This window comes from Ranitomeya variabilis, chromosome 7, assembly GCF_051348905.1.
Source record: "Ranitomeya variabilis isolate aRanVar5 chromosome 7, aRanVar5.hap1, whole genome shotgun sequence".
In the NCBI taxonomy this organism is placed as follows: domain Eukaryota; kingdom Metazoa; phylum Chordata; class Amphibia; order Anura; family Dendrobatidae; genus Ranitomeya; species Ranitomeya variabilis.
In genome coordinates this window covers 194873250-194891879 of record NC_135238.1, presented here as the reverse complement: position 1 = coordinate 194891879, position 18630 = coordinate 194873250, and the positions used below count along the sequence as shown (strand labels likewise).

The 18630-nt window shown below is 44.0% G+C and overlaps 1 protein-coding gene across 1 annotated transcript in view; it reads right to left on the bottom strand.

Moving 5' to 3' along the window:
- The window catches only part of CWC22 (CWC22 spliceosome associated protein), an 88183-nt gene extending 71866 nt beyond the window's left edge, over positions 1-16317 (bottom strand). The window contains exons 1-4 of the mRNA XM_077272599.1: positions 16114-16317; positions 7479-7546; positions 6030-6161; positions 5091-5324 (exon numbers count right to left, since the gene is read on the bottom strand). Of these exons, the coding sequence (XP_077128714.1) occupies positions 5091-5324; positions 6030-6161; positions 7479-7546; positions 16114-16140 (461 nt within the window). The 5' untranslated portion in view covers positions 16141-16317. The remainder of the gene's footprint in view (positions 1-5090; positions 5325-6029; positions 6162-7478; positions 7547-16113) is intronic.
- Positions 16318-18630: the final 2313 nt, after the last annotated feature.

Here is an 18630-nt window from a genome sequence, read left to right as displayed (position 1 = left end):
TAATATTATTACTATTACACCTACTACATATTGGGATAGGATCTTGGAGATAGGAATACCCCTTTACCTTGTCACTTGCTATTCTATCTACTACTATCTTATGGATGGGAGATCTGTTAAGTGTGGGACATTAAGGAGATAGAAAATTGCACAAAGATTCCTAACAGCAAGTTAGACAGTATATTGATGTGAGGGGTAACATGTCCCAAGAGAATGCAATTTTAGTAACACCATTACAACATAAATGAAAATAATCATCAATCTAGTTAATGGGATTGTGTCATCTTGCCTCTACAGGAGCGCACCAATCTCCTGCCTTCTTGCTTTCTAGGGGCTGAGCGCTACTACATGATCGATAGTTCAGGAGCTTGGTCACACAGCTGGCCCAAACTCTGCGCTCTCAGATATTGTTATATGGAGGTTTTGCCTCTGCAGCCTTGGAAGAGCCGCGGCATTGAAGCTGGCACTGATCGGGAGCTAACAGTGTGCTCCAGTGGTGCCACAGTATCAGATCAGTGCTTACAAGCTCTATTGTAAAGGGCTTGCAAGCACTGTGCATGTTTGACCAACACTGCTATACTGCAGACGGTGGCTTAGTGGTTAGCACTGTGGCTCTGCAGAGCTGGGGTCCCGGGTTCAAATCCCACCAAGGACAACATCTGCAAGCTGGTTTGTATGCTCTCCCCATGTTTACGTGGTTTTCCTCCAGGTTCTCCGCTTTGCACCCACACTCCAAAGACATCCTAATAGGGAATTTGGATTGTAAGTCCCACTGGTGACAGTGATGATGATGATGTGTATAGTATATTGCTGTGGAATTAATGACTCTATATAAGCTAGTAAAATAAATAACAACAAGAGTCATAAACAATAAAATTAAAAATCCCTCCATTGATGAACAGAGATCATTTTAATAGCAAGTAAATTGCAAAGTTGCTCGTTTTTGCAAGGATTTAGTATCTTACCCATTTTATATAACGAGAATAACCCTTGAAGAGATGGTGGCATTTAGGACACAAGTCCAGTGGAACCTCACTAGATCAATGCGTCACATGAAATAAAGGAAGATGTGTGTACAAAGAGGTGGGGATCACACAATAGTACGTGATCACCACAAGGCATCGACCCTATAGGCGTCCCGAGCCTTTAAAAGCACCGACAATGCTCGACCGAACACCTTGGGGTTTGCGGTTTTGTCACATCTTGTTTCCCAGCTCTGTTCTAGTCTCCTGCAAATCTGTACATTTAATAACGACTCCCACTTGATTCCTAGAAACCCCGCCAGCTGGTCCCCTTTCATCCCACCCACCTCTCGCACAATTAAAGCTTTTGGAAGGAACTTAAGCCTCAGCCATTCTCTCGCTCTTTTATTTTGTGTTGGATCCTGCAGACTCGCTAAACTGAATAAAAAGATTTGTGCGGAGCGTTTCTAGCAGTCATTTCATGTTCATGTGCAAACAGTGGAGCCCACAATTAATGTATGTACGCCTCACGCAGCGGCGGACCCTCTATAATATAATGGGCATACAGAGGATTAATCTCCTATGTGCTTTATTCTAAGATCTCCCTGTTCCTACCCAATAATTCTTCATTGTCAGATTCTTTCCCTAAAGACACTTCCACCTCTGCGCTTGTTCTGTAGTAACACTTTTCTATCACATCTGTTAAAATCACTCTAGGCTCTATTCACACTAGTGTTTCTCTCGGATTTCTGAGCCATCATATTTACAAGAAAAAATAAAGTTTCTCTTACTTGTCCCACTGGTATCACACTGCAGAATTACCCTATGTATTGCAGGTTGTGTCATGGGCTAAATCATGGAAATGCAGTATAAACCCTAATGAAGTCTACCTGGGCAATGTGCACTGTTTTACTTTTTCAACGCAGAATTGGCTGAAATTGAGATCGGACGCCATGTCGCGTTTGGAGAGCCCTTGATGTGCCTAAACAGTGGAAACCCCCCAATTATAACTGAAACCCTAAACCAAACACACCCCTAGCCCTAATCCCAACCATAACCCTAACCAAACCCCTAACCCAAACCCTATTCCCAACCACAACCCTAATCCCAACCCTAACCATAACCCTAACCACACCCCTAACCCGAACACGCCCCTAATCCTAACCACACCCCTAACACTAATCTCAACCCTAACCACACCCCTACCCCCTGACACACCCCTAACCCTAATCCCAATCATATATGTAAACCAAACCCTAACCCTACTTTAGCCCCAACCCTAACTTTAGCCCCAACCCTAACCCTAATGGGAAAATGGAAATAAATACTTTTTTTACTTTATTATTTTTCCCTAAGGGGGTGATGAAGGGGGGTTTGGTTTACTATTTATAGCGGGTTTTTTAGAGGATTTTTATGATTGGCAGCTGTCACACACTAAAAGACGCTTTTTATTGCAAAAAATAGTTTTTGCGTCTCCACATTTTGAGAGCTATAATTTTTCCAACTTTTCGTCCACAGAGTCATGTGAGGTCTTGTTTTTTGCGGGACGAGTTGATATTTTTATTGGTACCATTTTCGGGCACATGACATTTTTTGAGCGCTTTGTATTCCTATTTTTGTGAGGCAAAATGACCAAAAACCAGCAATTAATTAATTTCTTTTTGGGGGGGAGGGTTTATACCATTCCACGTTTGGTAAAATTGATAAAGCAGTTTTATTCTTCGGGTCAGTACGATTACAGTGATAAAAAAAATTATATAAATGAGGTATGTTCTTTTATAAGATAAAAACAATTTATAATAAAAAAATAATTATTTCTGCATCGCTTTGTGAAGACTATGCCTCTTTTTTTTTTTTTTTTTTAACGGTGTTCACTGAAGGGGTTAACTAGTGGGACAGTTTTATAGGTCGCGTCGTTACGGATGCGGCGATACTAAATATGTGTACTTTTATTGTTGTTTTTTTTATTTAGATAAAGAAATTTATTTATTGGAACAATAATTTTTTTTCTTTATTTAGGATTTTTTTTTTTTTTTTACACAAGTAAATATTTTTATTTTTAACTTTTTTACTTTGTCCCAGAGTGGGACATGGTTGTATGGTGTCAGATCGCTGATCTGACACTTTGCAAAGCACTGTGTCAGATCAGCGATCTGACAGGCAGTACTGCAGGATTGCCTGTACACGATATGGTAAAACCAATGGTGTTGTTCAAAAGTACAACTCGTCCCACAAAAAACAAGCCCTCACATGGCCAAATTGATGGAAAAATAAAAATATTATAGCTCAGGGAAAAACGAAAAAGGGTTGCGGCATGAAGGGCTTAAAATCGACAATATCCCCAAAAGAACAATTATCCATCTTCCACCGATGAGTAAAGACTTGGACAACTACTTCCCATACCCCTCGTTGGCCTGATAAAATATATAAGATCATACTCACCTCCCGTGCCAGCGCCGTTCTAGAGATGTTGGCACCCGCTCTCCCCGGGGTTCCCGTGCGGTTGTTGTGACACGTGACGCCGGCCCCCAATCAGCGCTGGCGCGTCTGTCCACACCTTTAGACAAATTGAACATGAAGAGGAAGTCAGATCAGCCGCAGCCCAGACTTCCTCTTCATGTTCAATTTGACAGAAGATGGGGACAGTGACACCAGCACTGATTGGGGGCCAGGTTCAAGTGTTACAACAACCACACGGGAGCCCTGGGACCATGAATGCTGAAATAGCTGCAACGGTGCCAGCACGAGAAGTGATCATAAGCTTTTATATTTTATAGGGGCCAAACATTTAGATCTAGAAGGGGTTGTCCTAATAATGGACAACCTCTAAGTCCCAGAAGGAATGTATGACAGCCTTTTTTACTTCTTTAGGAAAATATTGTAGGGCATGCTCAGTGGCATGGGCAGAGCTCACTGTTCAGTGAGGGGAAGGTGGACTCAGCCCAATCTCCCTCCAGATTTAGAATAGAGGTAATGACGTTCATGGTACTATGGATGTGATGTAATGATACGAGTTGAAGGCTGAAAAGTGATCTCTACTGTACAGGTGTTTGTTGTGCGAGCTCCCTGACAAAGTATAAAATAGTAATGGAGACACTGAAAACACCAATAGTACGTTAAATCCACATCTTAAAACATGATGGCATATATCCATGACATACAATCAATGCAAGATCGGTGGCGGTCCAACCACTTTGTACTTCCGATTGTGAGTATTCTGTTTCTCTTTGCACAGGAGTGCTCCTAAGGGTACCGTCACACATTGAAATTTCCATCGCTACGACGTTACGACTCGTGACGTTCTAGCGATATCGTTACGATATCGCAGTATCTGACACGCAGCAGCGATCAGGGATCCTGCTGAGAATCGTACGTCGTAGCAGATCGTATGGAACTTTCTTTCGTCGCTTGATCACCCGCTGACATCGCTGGATCGTTGTGTGTGACAGCGATCCAGCGATGTCTTCGCTTGTAACCAGGGTAAACATCGGGTAACTAAGCGCAGGGCCGCACTTAGTAACCCGATGTTTACCCTGGTTACAAGCGTAAACGTAAAAAAACAAACCGTACATGCTCACCCGTCGGTGTCCTTCAGGTCCCTTGCCGTCTGCTTCCTGCTCTGAGTGCCGGCCGGAAAGTGAGAGCAGATCACAGCGGTGCTGCGATCTGCTCTCACTGTACGGCTGCACTCAGAGCAGGAAGCAGACGGCAAGGGACCTGAAGGACACCGACGGGTGAGTATGTACTGTTTGTTTTTTTTACGTTTACGCTGGTAACCAGGGTAAACATCGGGTTACTAAGCGCGGCCCTGCGCTTAGTTACCCGATGTTTACCCTGGTTACCCGGGGACTTCGGCATCGCTCCAGCGCCGTGATTGCAACGTGTGACCGCAGTCTACGACGCTGGAGCGATATTCATACGATCGCTGCGACGTCACGGATCGTGCCGTCGCAGCGATGAAAATTTCAATGTGTGACGGTACCCTAACACACAGACGAGCAGGGAACAGCAGCTAGCCCCACTCACTTTGCTTTACAAGATCAGTGGAAAATCAAAGCGGTCAGACCCAACCAATCAGAAAGTGATGGCACATTTTATATACATACACACATAATTAAAGTCCCTTACCTGCTCTTGTCAGTGATCTGCTCTTGCATCATACGCAGCTTGGCGGGTGGGATATAAGCTCCACCGGTACGAGTAAGAATTGGGTCCAAATCATCTTTCTTCTTCTTCACCGGAGGCTCAGCAGACACTTGTCCTTCGGATCGCTCTTCACTCCTCCTGGACGTAGGGGGTGATCTCCTATCTCGCCTTCTGTCTGAATCTCTGTCTGGATCTCGTCTTGATCTATCTCGGTCCCTAGGACAAGATTAACGAGAAACCTATAAACACTACAGTGATTAATATCAAGAACGTAGTGCTTAGAAATATACACAATATGAAGCTTCTAAAACATGTTTGTCAGAACTAACCGCTGCCGTGTATCAGTGGAGTCGGCCTACGTTTGGTGCAAAAAGTATCGGTCGTAATAAATTTCAACATCACGGATCCTCTGTTTCAATGGAGAACACTATAGTAATTACTACAACTATAAGAGTTCAAACAACAGCCACTGAGCGTATAAAGGCTGGTGTGGATGGATTTGCAGGACCTGATCCACCAGTAACGTCACTAAACTGTGGTCACTGGACGAGAGCCCCAAGAACCGCCTCTTACCTTATGGCATCTATAAATCTTCCTGTGATTAGATGGCCTGACGCTATGCCACATGTGCGTCAACTCAAAACTATGACATAGCAGCAGGCCGGTAAATCAAAGGAAAAGCCATGGAAGCCATTGGGCTGTAAAACTTCAGCAAACCTGTCTTTATGCTGATTAGAGTCGATTACAATTCTCCATAAGGTTAAATAGGCACTAACTGGCCAAAAAACTATTATCATTAGCCAATAAATTGTTAGTAACATGATTTGTTAAGAGGTCACTGGACATTAGAGGGATAAAGACCCATTCTTAGCCAGTACAGTAAGGCTTCCCAACTATAGAAGTGCAGCATGAGACACTCACCGTGTGTATTCTGATCTCTCATATCGCCCATTTCGTGATCGTTCATCCTCATATCGGTCACGGTCCCTGTAGCCTCTGCCGCGATCATTTCCTCTATCATATGGAGAAAGTGATCTGTCTCTTTCCCGATACCTACAAAGAACAAATTTGTTCACTATACAATCTATCTAATAATAATAATCTTTATTTTTATATAGCGCTAACATATGCCGCAGCGCTTTACAGTTTGCACACATCAGGCCCCTGCTGGGAGATCGTTGGTCGATGGGAATGATCAGGACCTTTTTTTGGTCGCTGATCACCCGCTGTCATCGCTGGATCGGCATGTGTGACGCCGATCCAGCGATGTGTTCACTTGTAACCAGGGTAAATATCGGGTTACTAAGCGCAGGGCCGTGCTTAGTAATCCGATATTTACCCTGGTTACCATTGTGAAAGTAAAAAAAGAAAAAGTACATACTCACATTCTGATGTCTGTCACGTCCCCCAGCGTCCACAGGGTTAAAACTGCTTTCGGCAGGAGCGCTGCTAATATGCACACGCTGCTGCCGAGAGCTTCCCTGCACTGAATGTGTCAGCGCCGGCCGTAAAGCAGAGCACAGCGGTGACGTCACCGCTGTTACTGCCGGCGCTGACACAGCCAGTGCAGGGAAGCTCTCAGCAGCAGCGCGTGCATATTACCAGCGCTCCTGCCGAAAGCAGTTTTAACCCTGTGGACGCCGGGGGACGTGACAGACATCAGAATGTGAGTATGTACTGTTTTTTTTTTTTACTTTTACAATGGTAACCAGGGTAAATATCGGATTACTAAGCGCGGCCCTGCGGGTGCTGCAGGGGGACTTCGGCATCGTTGAAGACAGTTTCAACGATGCCGAAGTCGTTCCCCCTGATCGTTGGTCGCTGGAGAGAGCTGTCTGTGTGACAGCTCCCCAGCGACCACAAAACGACTTACCAACGATCACGGCCAGGTCGTATCGCTGGTCGTCATCGTTGGTAAGTCGTTTAGTGTAACGGTACCTTAAGCCCTGCTGGGTATCCCCCTCATTAGCAATCGTGAAGAACAATAACCTACAAGTTCCTAAATCCACTGCTGATGATCAAAAAGAAAAAAAACCTGCACTAAAGTTACCATAATACAAAAGTTATAAACAACCTAGCCATATTTTAACTTAAAAGGAACCAGTCACGTGAAAAAAAGCTAATAACCAACATATATTGGGTCAATCTGTAGGTTATTTTATTTCTGAAGCTGCCCGAAGACTACACTTCGAGCCCTGCTACAGATTAATAGCGTTTTTCATGTGACAGGTTCTCTTTAAAGTACTACACAACCTTTTTTTTCCCAAGCACTTACAGAATAATCTGGTTTCTGTGATGGATGATAACACAAGCTTTTGGAAGCTTATATTTTGTCATACTCTGACTTCAGCTGAATGGCATGGCACATACCTGTCGTCCGGAGAAGAACTGTCGTGTCGAGCACTGTGGGTATCTCGTCTGTCATAATCGGAAGAGTTCTGAAATTATAAAGATCGTAAGTCAGTCGTAGCAATTACTTTATGTATTCTTACAAAGGTTGCGAGACACTAAAAAACAGGGGCTGCTCCTCTTGAGAAAAAGCCACAACCCGGTCCATAAGCTACAAACAGGCCTGCTGGCTTCAAGACTTAAAGGGGAGTCTTGCCTGTCGATTCATGCTGCACAAGCAGAGGACAGGATAAATCAGAGTGCGGCCGCACGATTGCAGTCAGGTAGGTTATACTCTGAAATGCCCCAGACATGCAGAGAAAACATGGGACCCGATTCACCAAAGCTTTTACGCTAATATTCTGCCAATAAAAAGCTTTGAAAAGTCGCATAATTTTAACACAACTGGAGGCAGGCATAAAATGTTGCGACTTTGCATTCTTAGGCTATGTGCACACGATGCGGAATGGGGTGCAGAATTTTCTGCACAAAATCCGCATCTCCTGGCAGAATCCACAGGTGCAGATTTTATGTGGATTTTGTGCGGAATTGAGGCGAATTTTCTGCGGTTTTTACCACTGCGGATTTCTATAATGGAAGGGTGCCGAAATGCTGCAGATCAGCACAAAAGCGACATGCACTTCTTTTAAATCCGCAGCGTTTCCGCGCAGATTTTTCCGCTCAGCTTTTTTTTTTTTTCACATTGATTTACATTGTACTGTAAATCACAGTGCGGATCTGCAGAGTTTCTGCGTGGAAAAATCCGCTGCGGATCCGCACTAAATCTGCATCGTGTGCACATAGCCTTATGCTATTTTTGCCCAGCTCTGACAAGATGGACCAAGCTGTGGCGGGAAGGGAGCATGGTGACTGACGTTCATCAAATTTATTAGTTTGCAAGGGTTGGAGTAAAATTTATGGTGATGCGCTCACAATGGTGTACATCACTTGTCCGATACGCCTCTTCTTGAGTAAGGAACGTTTGACTCCAGCACATCTCATCAAGCTGGCGTGAACAACGCTCGTTTTGATGAATCTGACCCACAGTTTTGAAAGCTGGTTTGGCCTATAGGGAGAGACAAGACTAGTCTGGTGCTGCTCCCGGCCGGATTCTCCCAGCTCATCCCCAGGTGATTGACTTTCCAAGCTAAGTTTTCACTGAAACCCCACAGCTTGGCTTGAATTCATGGTGCTCATGGTTTGGACAACATGAAATCAAAGACAAATTCTCTTTAAGGTGGATCTTTCATCAAGACTATACTGCTCTATGTGAAGTCAGTATATAATGGGGACAATTTCTATTAGCCAAAACATGTAAGAAAAAGAGAAAAGAAAACCACTCCTTGTGTAGATCAACAGGGATCTGAACGTTCGGTGAATAGCCGTCCACCGCTCATCTGGTTGGGTTGTGCAGAACACTGAGAAGGATGTGAATAAATCCACGATGAGCAGCTGCAGCTCCGACCGCTGGTTCCAGGACTTGTAAGTGCTGGACTTGAAGAGAGAACATGGAGTGATGATAAAAACTTGTGCGATAGTCTGCCAATGGATATGAGGTGTCCAGAAACAGGTTTGAAGAAAAGTGTTAAAGAAACAATGTACTTCAGCGTTGACCTAATATCTTCATCAGGTACTTGATGAAGAAGCCAGATAGGTTCAAAGAAATTTTGGAGTTTATCTCCAGAGACCTCATATCCACTGGCAGCGTACAGACTATCCCGCATTTCTTTATCTTCACTCCATGGACTACTAGCCAAAACATAACAGAAAAAACATTGTGCCGTTTGGCAATGTAATCAAACAATACACTACACACAGTTTAAGTGAACCTGCCAGCAGGATTGTGCAGAGTAAACTACACACAGTGTCAGGCCGGATCCGTTATAGTGATTACAATGATACCTTGGCTGATGAAATACCGTACGTCTTGTGGTTGTTATTTAATCTTTATTTGCAGCTTTTAGTTAATAAGATTCTCGCGCGGCCTGGGGGGGGTCCTTCATGTGGTGCTCTGATTAGGTATTCATCTGTATGGGCTTATGGCAAGTCATTGATCCCTCAGTGACCTGCCCCCTATTTTACATACTGAAAATAATATGTTTTGGAAAAAAAATTTCATATTCAATAGGCATCGGCGGTGGGGCCTGCACTGTAACATGATGACATCTATAATGTCCATTTAATTTTTTTATTTGGTAATAGTAATTTATTCAGGAAAATAATATTCTCTCTCAAAATGGTGTCGGCCGCACCTGCGCAGTAGTATCTGATGGCGATCCGATAGATGCTACCGCGCAGGCGCAAAAGGCGCCATCTTGGTGAAGACAATTTTTTTCCTCCCCTAGCAAAATGGCAGCGGCCGCACATGCGCCATAGCCTCTGTTGGATCGCCAACAGATGCTACTGTTCAGGCGCAGCCAGCACCATTTTGAGAGAGAATTTTTTTTTCCCTGAATAAATTGCTAGCTATCACCAAATGCAATAATTAAATGGACATCATAGGTGTCATGCTACAGTGCCGATGCCTGCCTGCTGAATGTGATTTTTTTTCTTCCCAAAACATATTAAATGCCCTATGTAAAATAGGGGGCAGGTCAGTGAAGGATCAGTGACCTATCAGGCTATGTGCACACTTTGCGGTTTTTGCTGTGGATCCGCAGCATTTTTGGACGCTGCGGATCCGCAGCAGTTTTCCATGTGGTGTACAGTACAATGTTAACCTATGGAAAACAAAAAATGCTGTGCACATGCTGCGGAAAAAACCGCGCGGAAATGCAGTGGTTTTCATTCCGCAGCATGTCAATTCTTTGTGCGGAATCCGCAGCGGTTTGGCACCTGCTCCATGTTAAAAACCCGCAGGTGTCTAAAATCGCAGTGGAAACCGCACAAAAAAACGCGATAAATCCGCAGTACGTTTTGCACTGCGGATTTCATCAAATCCGCTGCGGAAAAATCCGCAGCAGAATCCGCAAAGTGTGCACATAGTCTCAGAAGCCATACAGATGCATATGTAAGCAGAGCACCACATACAGCCTTGCCCACAGGCCGCCCCAGAGCACGAGACTCTCAATCTACAATAAAGATTGAAGGGAACCTGTCATCACCCCCTCCCCTGGAATTTTTTAACTAAGTAACGACGTAAATGAATGCAGAGGAGGAGGCGCCCGGAGGAAATGAGTGATGGCAGGGCGGCATTTGTGTCCGGGGGGAAAAGACATGCCCCCCAGACAGACTACAGGTATGGCGGGCAAATTATAAAAACGATTATTTCAGCGTTGGAAGGGAGCCACCTTGACAGAATGCTGCATTAGGTCTGCACAAGGTGGCTCTTTTAGTTAAAAATGTGAGGGGGGGGGGGGTGACAGGTTCCCTGTAAACAACAACCACAAGACGGATTTCATCATCAGGTGTTATTCTTATCAGTATAACAGTGCCGACCTGACACTGTCTGCAGGTTACTGTGCACAATCCTGCTGACGGGATCCCTTTAAGTGGAGGGGGAATACAGCTTCCCTCCACCTCTCTACATCTTCCTTATAGCGAATGATGGGCACAGGGTACTGATGTCCAGAAAACGACAAAAGGGCGAGAGGCGAAGAAATGGTCATCAATAATTTGCAGCACTTATACAATGTGTCCATTACATTCTTTTGATAATTCTTATTAGCCAAAAGGTACAATATTTTTCTTATTATAACATAACTGTAGAAAAACAAAGACCCGGACATCCAAATGATATACATTGATTTATTGCAGCTAAACAAAATGTACAAACCTGAACCTGAGATTCTTAGGTAACATTATGATCAGAATGTATCACATCATGGCAAACCTTTTACTGGGTGTTTAACTTGTCAGACCACCGCTGCAGCGGCTCCAGGTCACACCACCCCAAAGACACCGCACCACACCAACAATGGCTGCCACAATGGTCGAGTCAACTTCTGTTTGTTAGCTTTAACCCTTAGAAGCCTATGAGCTAAAAATGTATTAAAGGAAAACCTCTTTAAGTGCATTTGAAAGTAAAAAACCCTCATCAGCTTTCCGATACTGTCAAAAAGGCTTCTTGAACTCTTTATATTATCAGACATACATATTGATCTACCAAAAGGTAGGTGGTCTATCTATTTCAACAAAGCGCAATATACTTTACAGAAATAGAGAAGTGGAGCAAGCGATGCTTCCTCTGCCAATAATGGAACCACGTGCAGCATTCAACACTACATAACTAGGGAGAGAATCTCGCCAATTGGTCACAACAACACTGACACCCGGATACACCAGTGTATGGCTGAATAAAGCTGGGCATCATTTATGCGATATAATCATATACGGTTAGACAGTGGGGTTAGGAATAGCAGCTATTATAGATCCAGGGTCATTATTTGCTACCTATAACCGAGGGCCCCAGGTACAGGGGGCACAGCTGACAATAAATAATTGAAATATCTATGGTCACCTGATGCTAACACCCAATAAACGTAGCCTTCAATAATGACCATAAACTCCATGCCAATTTTGAATTTGCCTGGTATTGGGCTTTAATCAGGCGGTGCTCTAACTGTATGTTGCATGATTAAATGGACCCTGTCAGATGATTGAGGGAGTATGCGACCCAAAAAGACAGAAGCATTTTATATCCACTTCTATCTTGTTTTTCCTGCCTACAGAGCACACAATGAGAAATGTATGTATGTATGTATGTATATTTCAACCTGGCAATCAGGTGATCACAGGGCGCCTCTCAATATGGCAGAGCTGGTGGCATTAGCATAGTCAGATCAGTTCTGCCAGTGACTGATGGCACAACATGGGGTTTTTCCCCCTTAAAACTTGAGCCCCAATTTCTGTGTAAAAATGAAAAATACCGTATATAGAAAAAAAATTAATAAACGGTCTTAAAACAAATGTGGGATATACTATGGTGAGGGTGCCACCTTAAAGACAATGTATCCATTCAGCTTGTAATAATAGTTTTTTTCTTGGGAAGACAAGATTTTCTTGAGTGCACCGCATCTAACCAGCCTAAAAAATCATGGAAAACAGTGCATTCATCTGTATATTCACTGACCCGACAGCATGGCATGAACAGAGACTATGTCCGACATACAGTACTGGCCAGAAGTTTGGACACATCGGCTCATGCAATGGTTTTCCTTGTTCTTATTGGAACGTGCACATTGTAAATTCTGACTGAAGGCAGCAAGACCACAAACACACACACGGAAACTAGGTGTGAAAGAACACCACAAAATGTGTTACACCTTAAATTGCTCAGTTTCCTCTAATAACATTTTTACACATCATGGGCAGCACACATGTAGAAACCATCCCCTCACCTTTCTGTGTCTTACAAAGACATGATAGACACTTTTTTGATTCATTACTTTTACCCAAACACTTTCTGAAGGCCGGGGGTTCCACAAATGAACTTTAAGGAGGCATGCCTGTTCATTGGAAGCCATTCCAGATGTTACCTGATGAAGCTCCTTAGGACAGTGTAAAGGGGTGGAAGGCTGTCATCATAGTAACAGAGGGGGGCTTTGAGGCTTAATTTAGTTTCTGATTTATTTTACATGTTTCTTTACTCCTTCTATAATTTGTAAAGCGCTGCGGAATATGTTGGCGCTATATAAATAAAATATTATTATTATTATTAATCCTTGTTTCTATTTGCATCTTTTTGTGGTTTTGCTGCCTTCAGTCTGAATCTACAATGTGCACATTCCAATAAGAACCACTGCATGAACAGGGGTGTCCAAACTTTTGACTGCTATTATAAGTTGTCACTGACGTCCAATATAGAAAATCACAGTCAGCAAAACAGACTGATACAAGACCTCATATTACCATGCATCACATAAACAACAGTAAAAGTTGTAGTCCAGGAGAAAAAAAAAAATCCTGGTTGCATCTCTCAGAAAAAGCAACACCCCTAACTCAGTCCCATTGAAAAATAAATAGAGCTCAGTAACAATACAACACAAAACCCAAAGTCAGGGGTGGTGGGGTTTCTAAAAGTACACATAGTAGCCATTGAGCTGGATATTGCACCGCTGTCAGACTCACTTTTGGCTGTAACATTCAGTATTGCCGCTACTATCTGGCTCACAGAGGAATGTAAGCAATGAGGAAACAGCGTTGCTTTCCCGAATGCCACTGGCCCTTTAGCTGATCGCCTAGTCTGTGAAAATAGGGAACTACTACAGAACGTCTTGTCTTCTAAAGATACCACTGTCCACATGTGCCAGTCTTCATGTGATCCTACACAGGCCAGAACAGAGTCGTTCTGTACTAGCAGCTCGTGGTTTGGCAGCCTTCAGCAGTCTTTGTACTACAATAGCCATATAACATGAAATTACCGTTGCAGTGGTCGCTACAGAGAAACTTCCAGGGTCCAGTGGATTACCCTGCCTGAATCAACTGTTTGCCATAGGTGCTGGGAGATAGCCAGAACCACCAGCTGAATGACCCAGCAGTAACATGTCTAAATAGGTTCTCTCTGATGAGACAACGCTTTAAAGGGAATCTATCACCCCTGTGGGACGTATATGACCTATTAATATGGGCATACAGGTGATAGGACTAGTTTAGTTTCTACCTGTATGCCTCATATTTGCGGTCTTGTTGTGCAGAAATTGTGTTATTTCTGTATGCTAATTATTTATTCTAGGCTCCGGGGCATGCGCTGCCTGGAAAAAAATCTCTGCCTCCTGTCTTTATTATCATACCAACCCCCTCCTATCAATGTCACAATGTCATGCAACGTGTACTGGTGGCGCTGAAATCCCACGCCTCCGCCCTGCAATAGCGCAATTATACAGAAGCTATTTTGCCCTTCTGTCGGCAGTGTCTTCACCGCTCTTCTGCGCAGGCGAGTCATGCGTACTTCTGTTGCAGTGCACGGCAATAAGGTGCTCTCTCCATCATGCATACATGGGTGACAGGGGTAGCAGAAACTGTATGATTCTTAACTATGCAGGGAGGAAGTTGGAAGAGCACCTTATAGCCGCACAGGCCGGCCAAAAGAATGCTGAAGCCAATGCCCATAAATAGGAGGAATAGGTACTGCATAATGGCGTTATTGCAGGGTGCAGGCACAGAATTCCGGGGCCACCATTACACATCAAAGGGCACTGTGACACTGATTGGAAGAGGGTGGTATGATAATGACGACAGGAGGCAGAGATTTCTTCCAATCAACGCACGATCCTAGAAGAAATCATTAGCATACAGAGATGAAAGACGATTTCTGAACAAGACCGCAAATATGAGGCATACAGGTAGGATTGGTTAGACATTTCTGTCACCTGTATGTCCATATATTATTAGGTTATACCTACATGTCCCAGGGGGTGACAGACTCCCTTTAAAAGGAGTTTTCTGGAATCACAACATTGGTAATTCTGAGGACAGTCCATCAGCATCAGACTGGAGGGAGTCCGGCTCTCAGCGCAGTTGATTAGCTGATCGGCACTTGGCAAGCGTCATGGTTTATATTCCTCTGGAAGCCGCTCACATAGTACTGGCTATGCAGGTTATTACAGCAGTATCCTGATGTGAATTGGACGGTACTGCTATGACCAGCACAGCAGCTACTAAGTATAAAGTCTGCAGGCAAATCATGATAGGAAGACCGAACAGGAGAGGCCTGCTGAGATTCAGACGTCCACCAGCCTAAGAATAAGCATTAATTATGTCATCCCAGAAAACACTACGGCCAAGGTGGGCCTACAAAGCAGCAGAAACAGCCATGAGTGGGCTTTACAGTTTTTAAATTGAGCAAAAAGCAGTTTTGCTTTCCTTAGGAAGAAGAGAGAATCTCCCTGTAGCAGCTCGATAGCAGCCTGTAATCACACCTACTACTCCTGGACTGACAGCCTGCTCAGCACCCATACGCTACGAAGCAGGATGTCAGTCAATGAGGATTGAGAGTGACTACAGGGAGATGATTGATGACAGCCCCGGCACCACCCCAATGACTGTGAGCTGTCTATAACCATGCCTCCACCACTGATTGATAGCTTTCTGCCTATGCACAGTGTACTCAGAAAGCTGCCACTCAGTGGTGTGGGCAGGGTTATACAGTGCTCAGCATTCAGAGAACTGTAGCAGATACAACAGTGATTTTTATCAAAGGTGCAGCAAGCAGCCCACTAAGTGTCACCGCTGGAATCAAGGTCTACGCCCTTACAACTTGCTGCTCTCAGACGGGGTAATTTGCAGATTCATTTTACTGACAGGCTCTGAAGCGCATTGCCTGGGTGACCAGCAGCTCTGACACTGCAGGGTGGCCAGTAACCTTGACAACGGGCTGTACGCTAGAACATCAAAAGTTCTTTAGAGCAGAGAAGATTTTTAATAAGAGGTTAATGCAAAACTCCTGATTTTTACAAGCACTATGCAAGTTTACCTGTATCTGACCTGGAGACGTCCCCTTTAAATTCCCAGCATGCCCAAGATTTTGCTGGACGTTGAGTCCTTCTGGGGACTGTAGTTCCAGATCAGACACAGGCTGGAGGGCAACAGATCCCGAACCCCCAACAGAGAAGAGGTCAGAGGCTCAAGAGCCGGGATCACGTGAGCACAGCCCGGGAACAGCAGCTACAACACTCACTCTGACGTGCGCCACGCTGCTCTTCATCGTACACGAGTCCGTATAACGCGGGACTTTTGTGGACACCGCTCCCTCAGCGTCTCCGCTCTCTGTCCACGATCCTCCGGCAATCCAGCACCTTCCTGCGCCGCACACACGGCTCCAGGACCCACTTCCGGTTTCACAGCATCCTCTAGTGTGACGTTCTTCACGTTAGACGGCGGCCTGCGGAGGACAAACATGATGAAAAGCGTTTTAAGATCCTGTCCTTTTTACGGCGTTTATAGTGTTCATTTACGGCCAGACAAGTTATTCATTTATTAGCTACATCTAGAGATCGCAGGCCTCTGCCTCACAGCACAATAGAAGCAATGAGTGTTTTGTATTTCAGGGTGATTTTTTTTTGTACATATTTATTTTGCAGATCAGACACATTTTTTCTTATAATTCACTCCACACTTAGGGCATATCACTATTACCTTTATTCATTTTTCTGAGACCTGTAACTTTATTATTTTCCTGTCCATGGGGCTGAGCGAGGGCAGAGCTGTAGTTTGGGGGACATACCACATTGTGATCACAGAACTGCAGTGACTGAAAAACTGCAAATCTGCCATTTTATTAGTTGCTTTTTGGGGGGTTTTAGAATTCATCATATGTCTAAAATAATGTCATTTTCTATAGACCGGACCTTGATTGCAAATATGTTTTCTTTTTATTTTAAAACTGGGAAAAGTGGAGGGTGATTTAATTTTTTTATTTTTTTTTTTACCTTATTTTTTAGTCCCCCTAGGAAAGTTTAAACTGCGATCGCTTACATTATATGCTGCTATAACACAGTATTACAGTATCTAGCATAAATTGCAGTCGTCTCCCTAGAAGCTCAGCCTACTGTTGAGCTTCGTAGGTCTACCAATATGGTGACAATGGGGTTCTTCAGTAGGCCCCTACTGTTATGGTGACTTGGGAAGCGTGTGAACTGTCAATCGTGCTATTTAAAAGCCGCTGTCAGTGATTTACAGTGGCATTTAAATAGTTAAACGATCAGTGTTAGCTGTGATCGCTGCTGTTTCAGGCAGGTACTGGCTACATATTTCAGTCTGCATCTGCCCTGTATGGAGTGGACGCAGTTCCTGAGCCTGCTCCATAGAAATGCAACCTTGGCCATGATGTACATGTATGGACATAGTGTGATTTGTCTTGGCTTGGTCCGGGAGAGAAGTCTGATGTGTGCGCACGGCCCCATAGAGTAACATTGGTCTGAATGCGATCTGAAGTTTTGTCAGATGGCACTCGCAACCAAATTATGGCCAAGTGTACAAGCCCTTAGGCCGGCCTCACACTTGGCGTAAGACAATACGCCACGTATTATACGTCCGTACTACGGCCGTAATACGGAGAAATGTTCCCAAAATATTGATCCGTAGTCAGGGTGTGTCAGCGTATTTTGCGCATGGCATCCTCCGTATGTAATCCGTATGGCATCCGTACTGCGAGATTTTCTCGCAGGCTTGCAAAACCGACATCTAATGGATTTATGTGCTCAAATGTTAGGGAAAACATATATACAGTATATATATATATATATATATATATATATATATATATATGTCATTGAGACACATATATATATATTCTGTATTTAGATTTCATTCAGCGCGATATCTGTAAAAAGCCGGTAATTCAATTGCCGGCTTCTTATTTCTCCTTCCCAAACCCGACAGGATATGAGACATGATTACATACAGTAAACCATCTCATATCCCCTTTTTTTTTTGCATATTCCACACTACTAATGTTAGTAGTGTGTATGTGCAAAATTTCAGCGCTGTAGCTGCTGAAATAAAGGGTTAAATGGCGGAAAAAATTGGCGTGGGCTCCCGCGCAATTTTCTCCGCCAGAATGGTAAAGCCAGTGACTGAGGGCAGATATTAATAGCCAGGAGAGGGTCCATGGTTATTGGCCCCCCCCGTGGCTACAAACATCTGCCCCCAGCCACCCCAGAAAAGGCACATCTGGAAGATGCGCCTATTCTGGCACTTGGCCACTCTCTTCCCACTCCCGTGTAGCAGTGGGATATGGGGTAATGAAGGGTTAATGCCACCTTGCTATTGGAAGGTGACATTAAGCCAGATTAATAATGAAGAGGCGTCAATTATGTCACCTATCCATTATTAATCCAATTGTTGGTAAGGGTTAAAAAACACACACACACATGATTAAAAAGTAGTTTAATGAAATAAACACAGCGGTTGTTGTAATAATTTATTGTTCTCTCAATCCATCAGGAACACCCTCGCTTGGAAAAATAATAAACGCACAAGATACATACCCTCAGCTGAACCGTCACGTCCCACGAAGTAATCCATCTGAAGGGGTTAACTAATATTACAGGCAGGAGCCCTGCAAATGCAGCTGTGCTCCGTGCCTGTAATCCCCGGCTAATGAATGAAATGTAGGTCATTGACCTACATTTCCTTCAGTCGCGGTGATGCGCCCCCTGGTGGATGTCCTCATATGACCTGGAGCGTGGGAAAA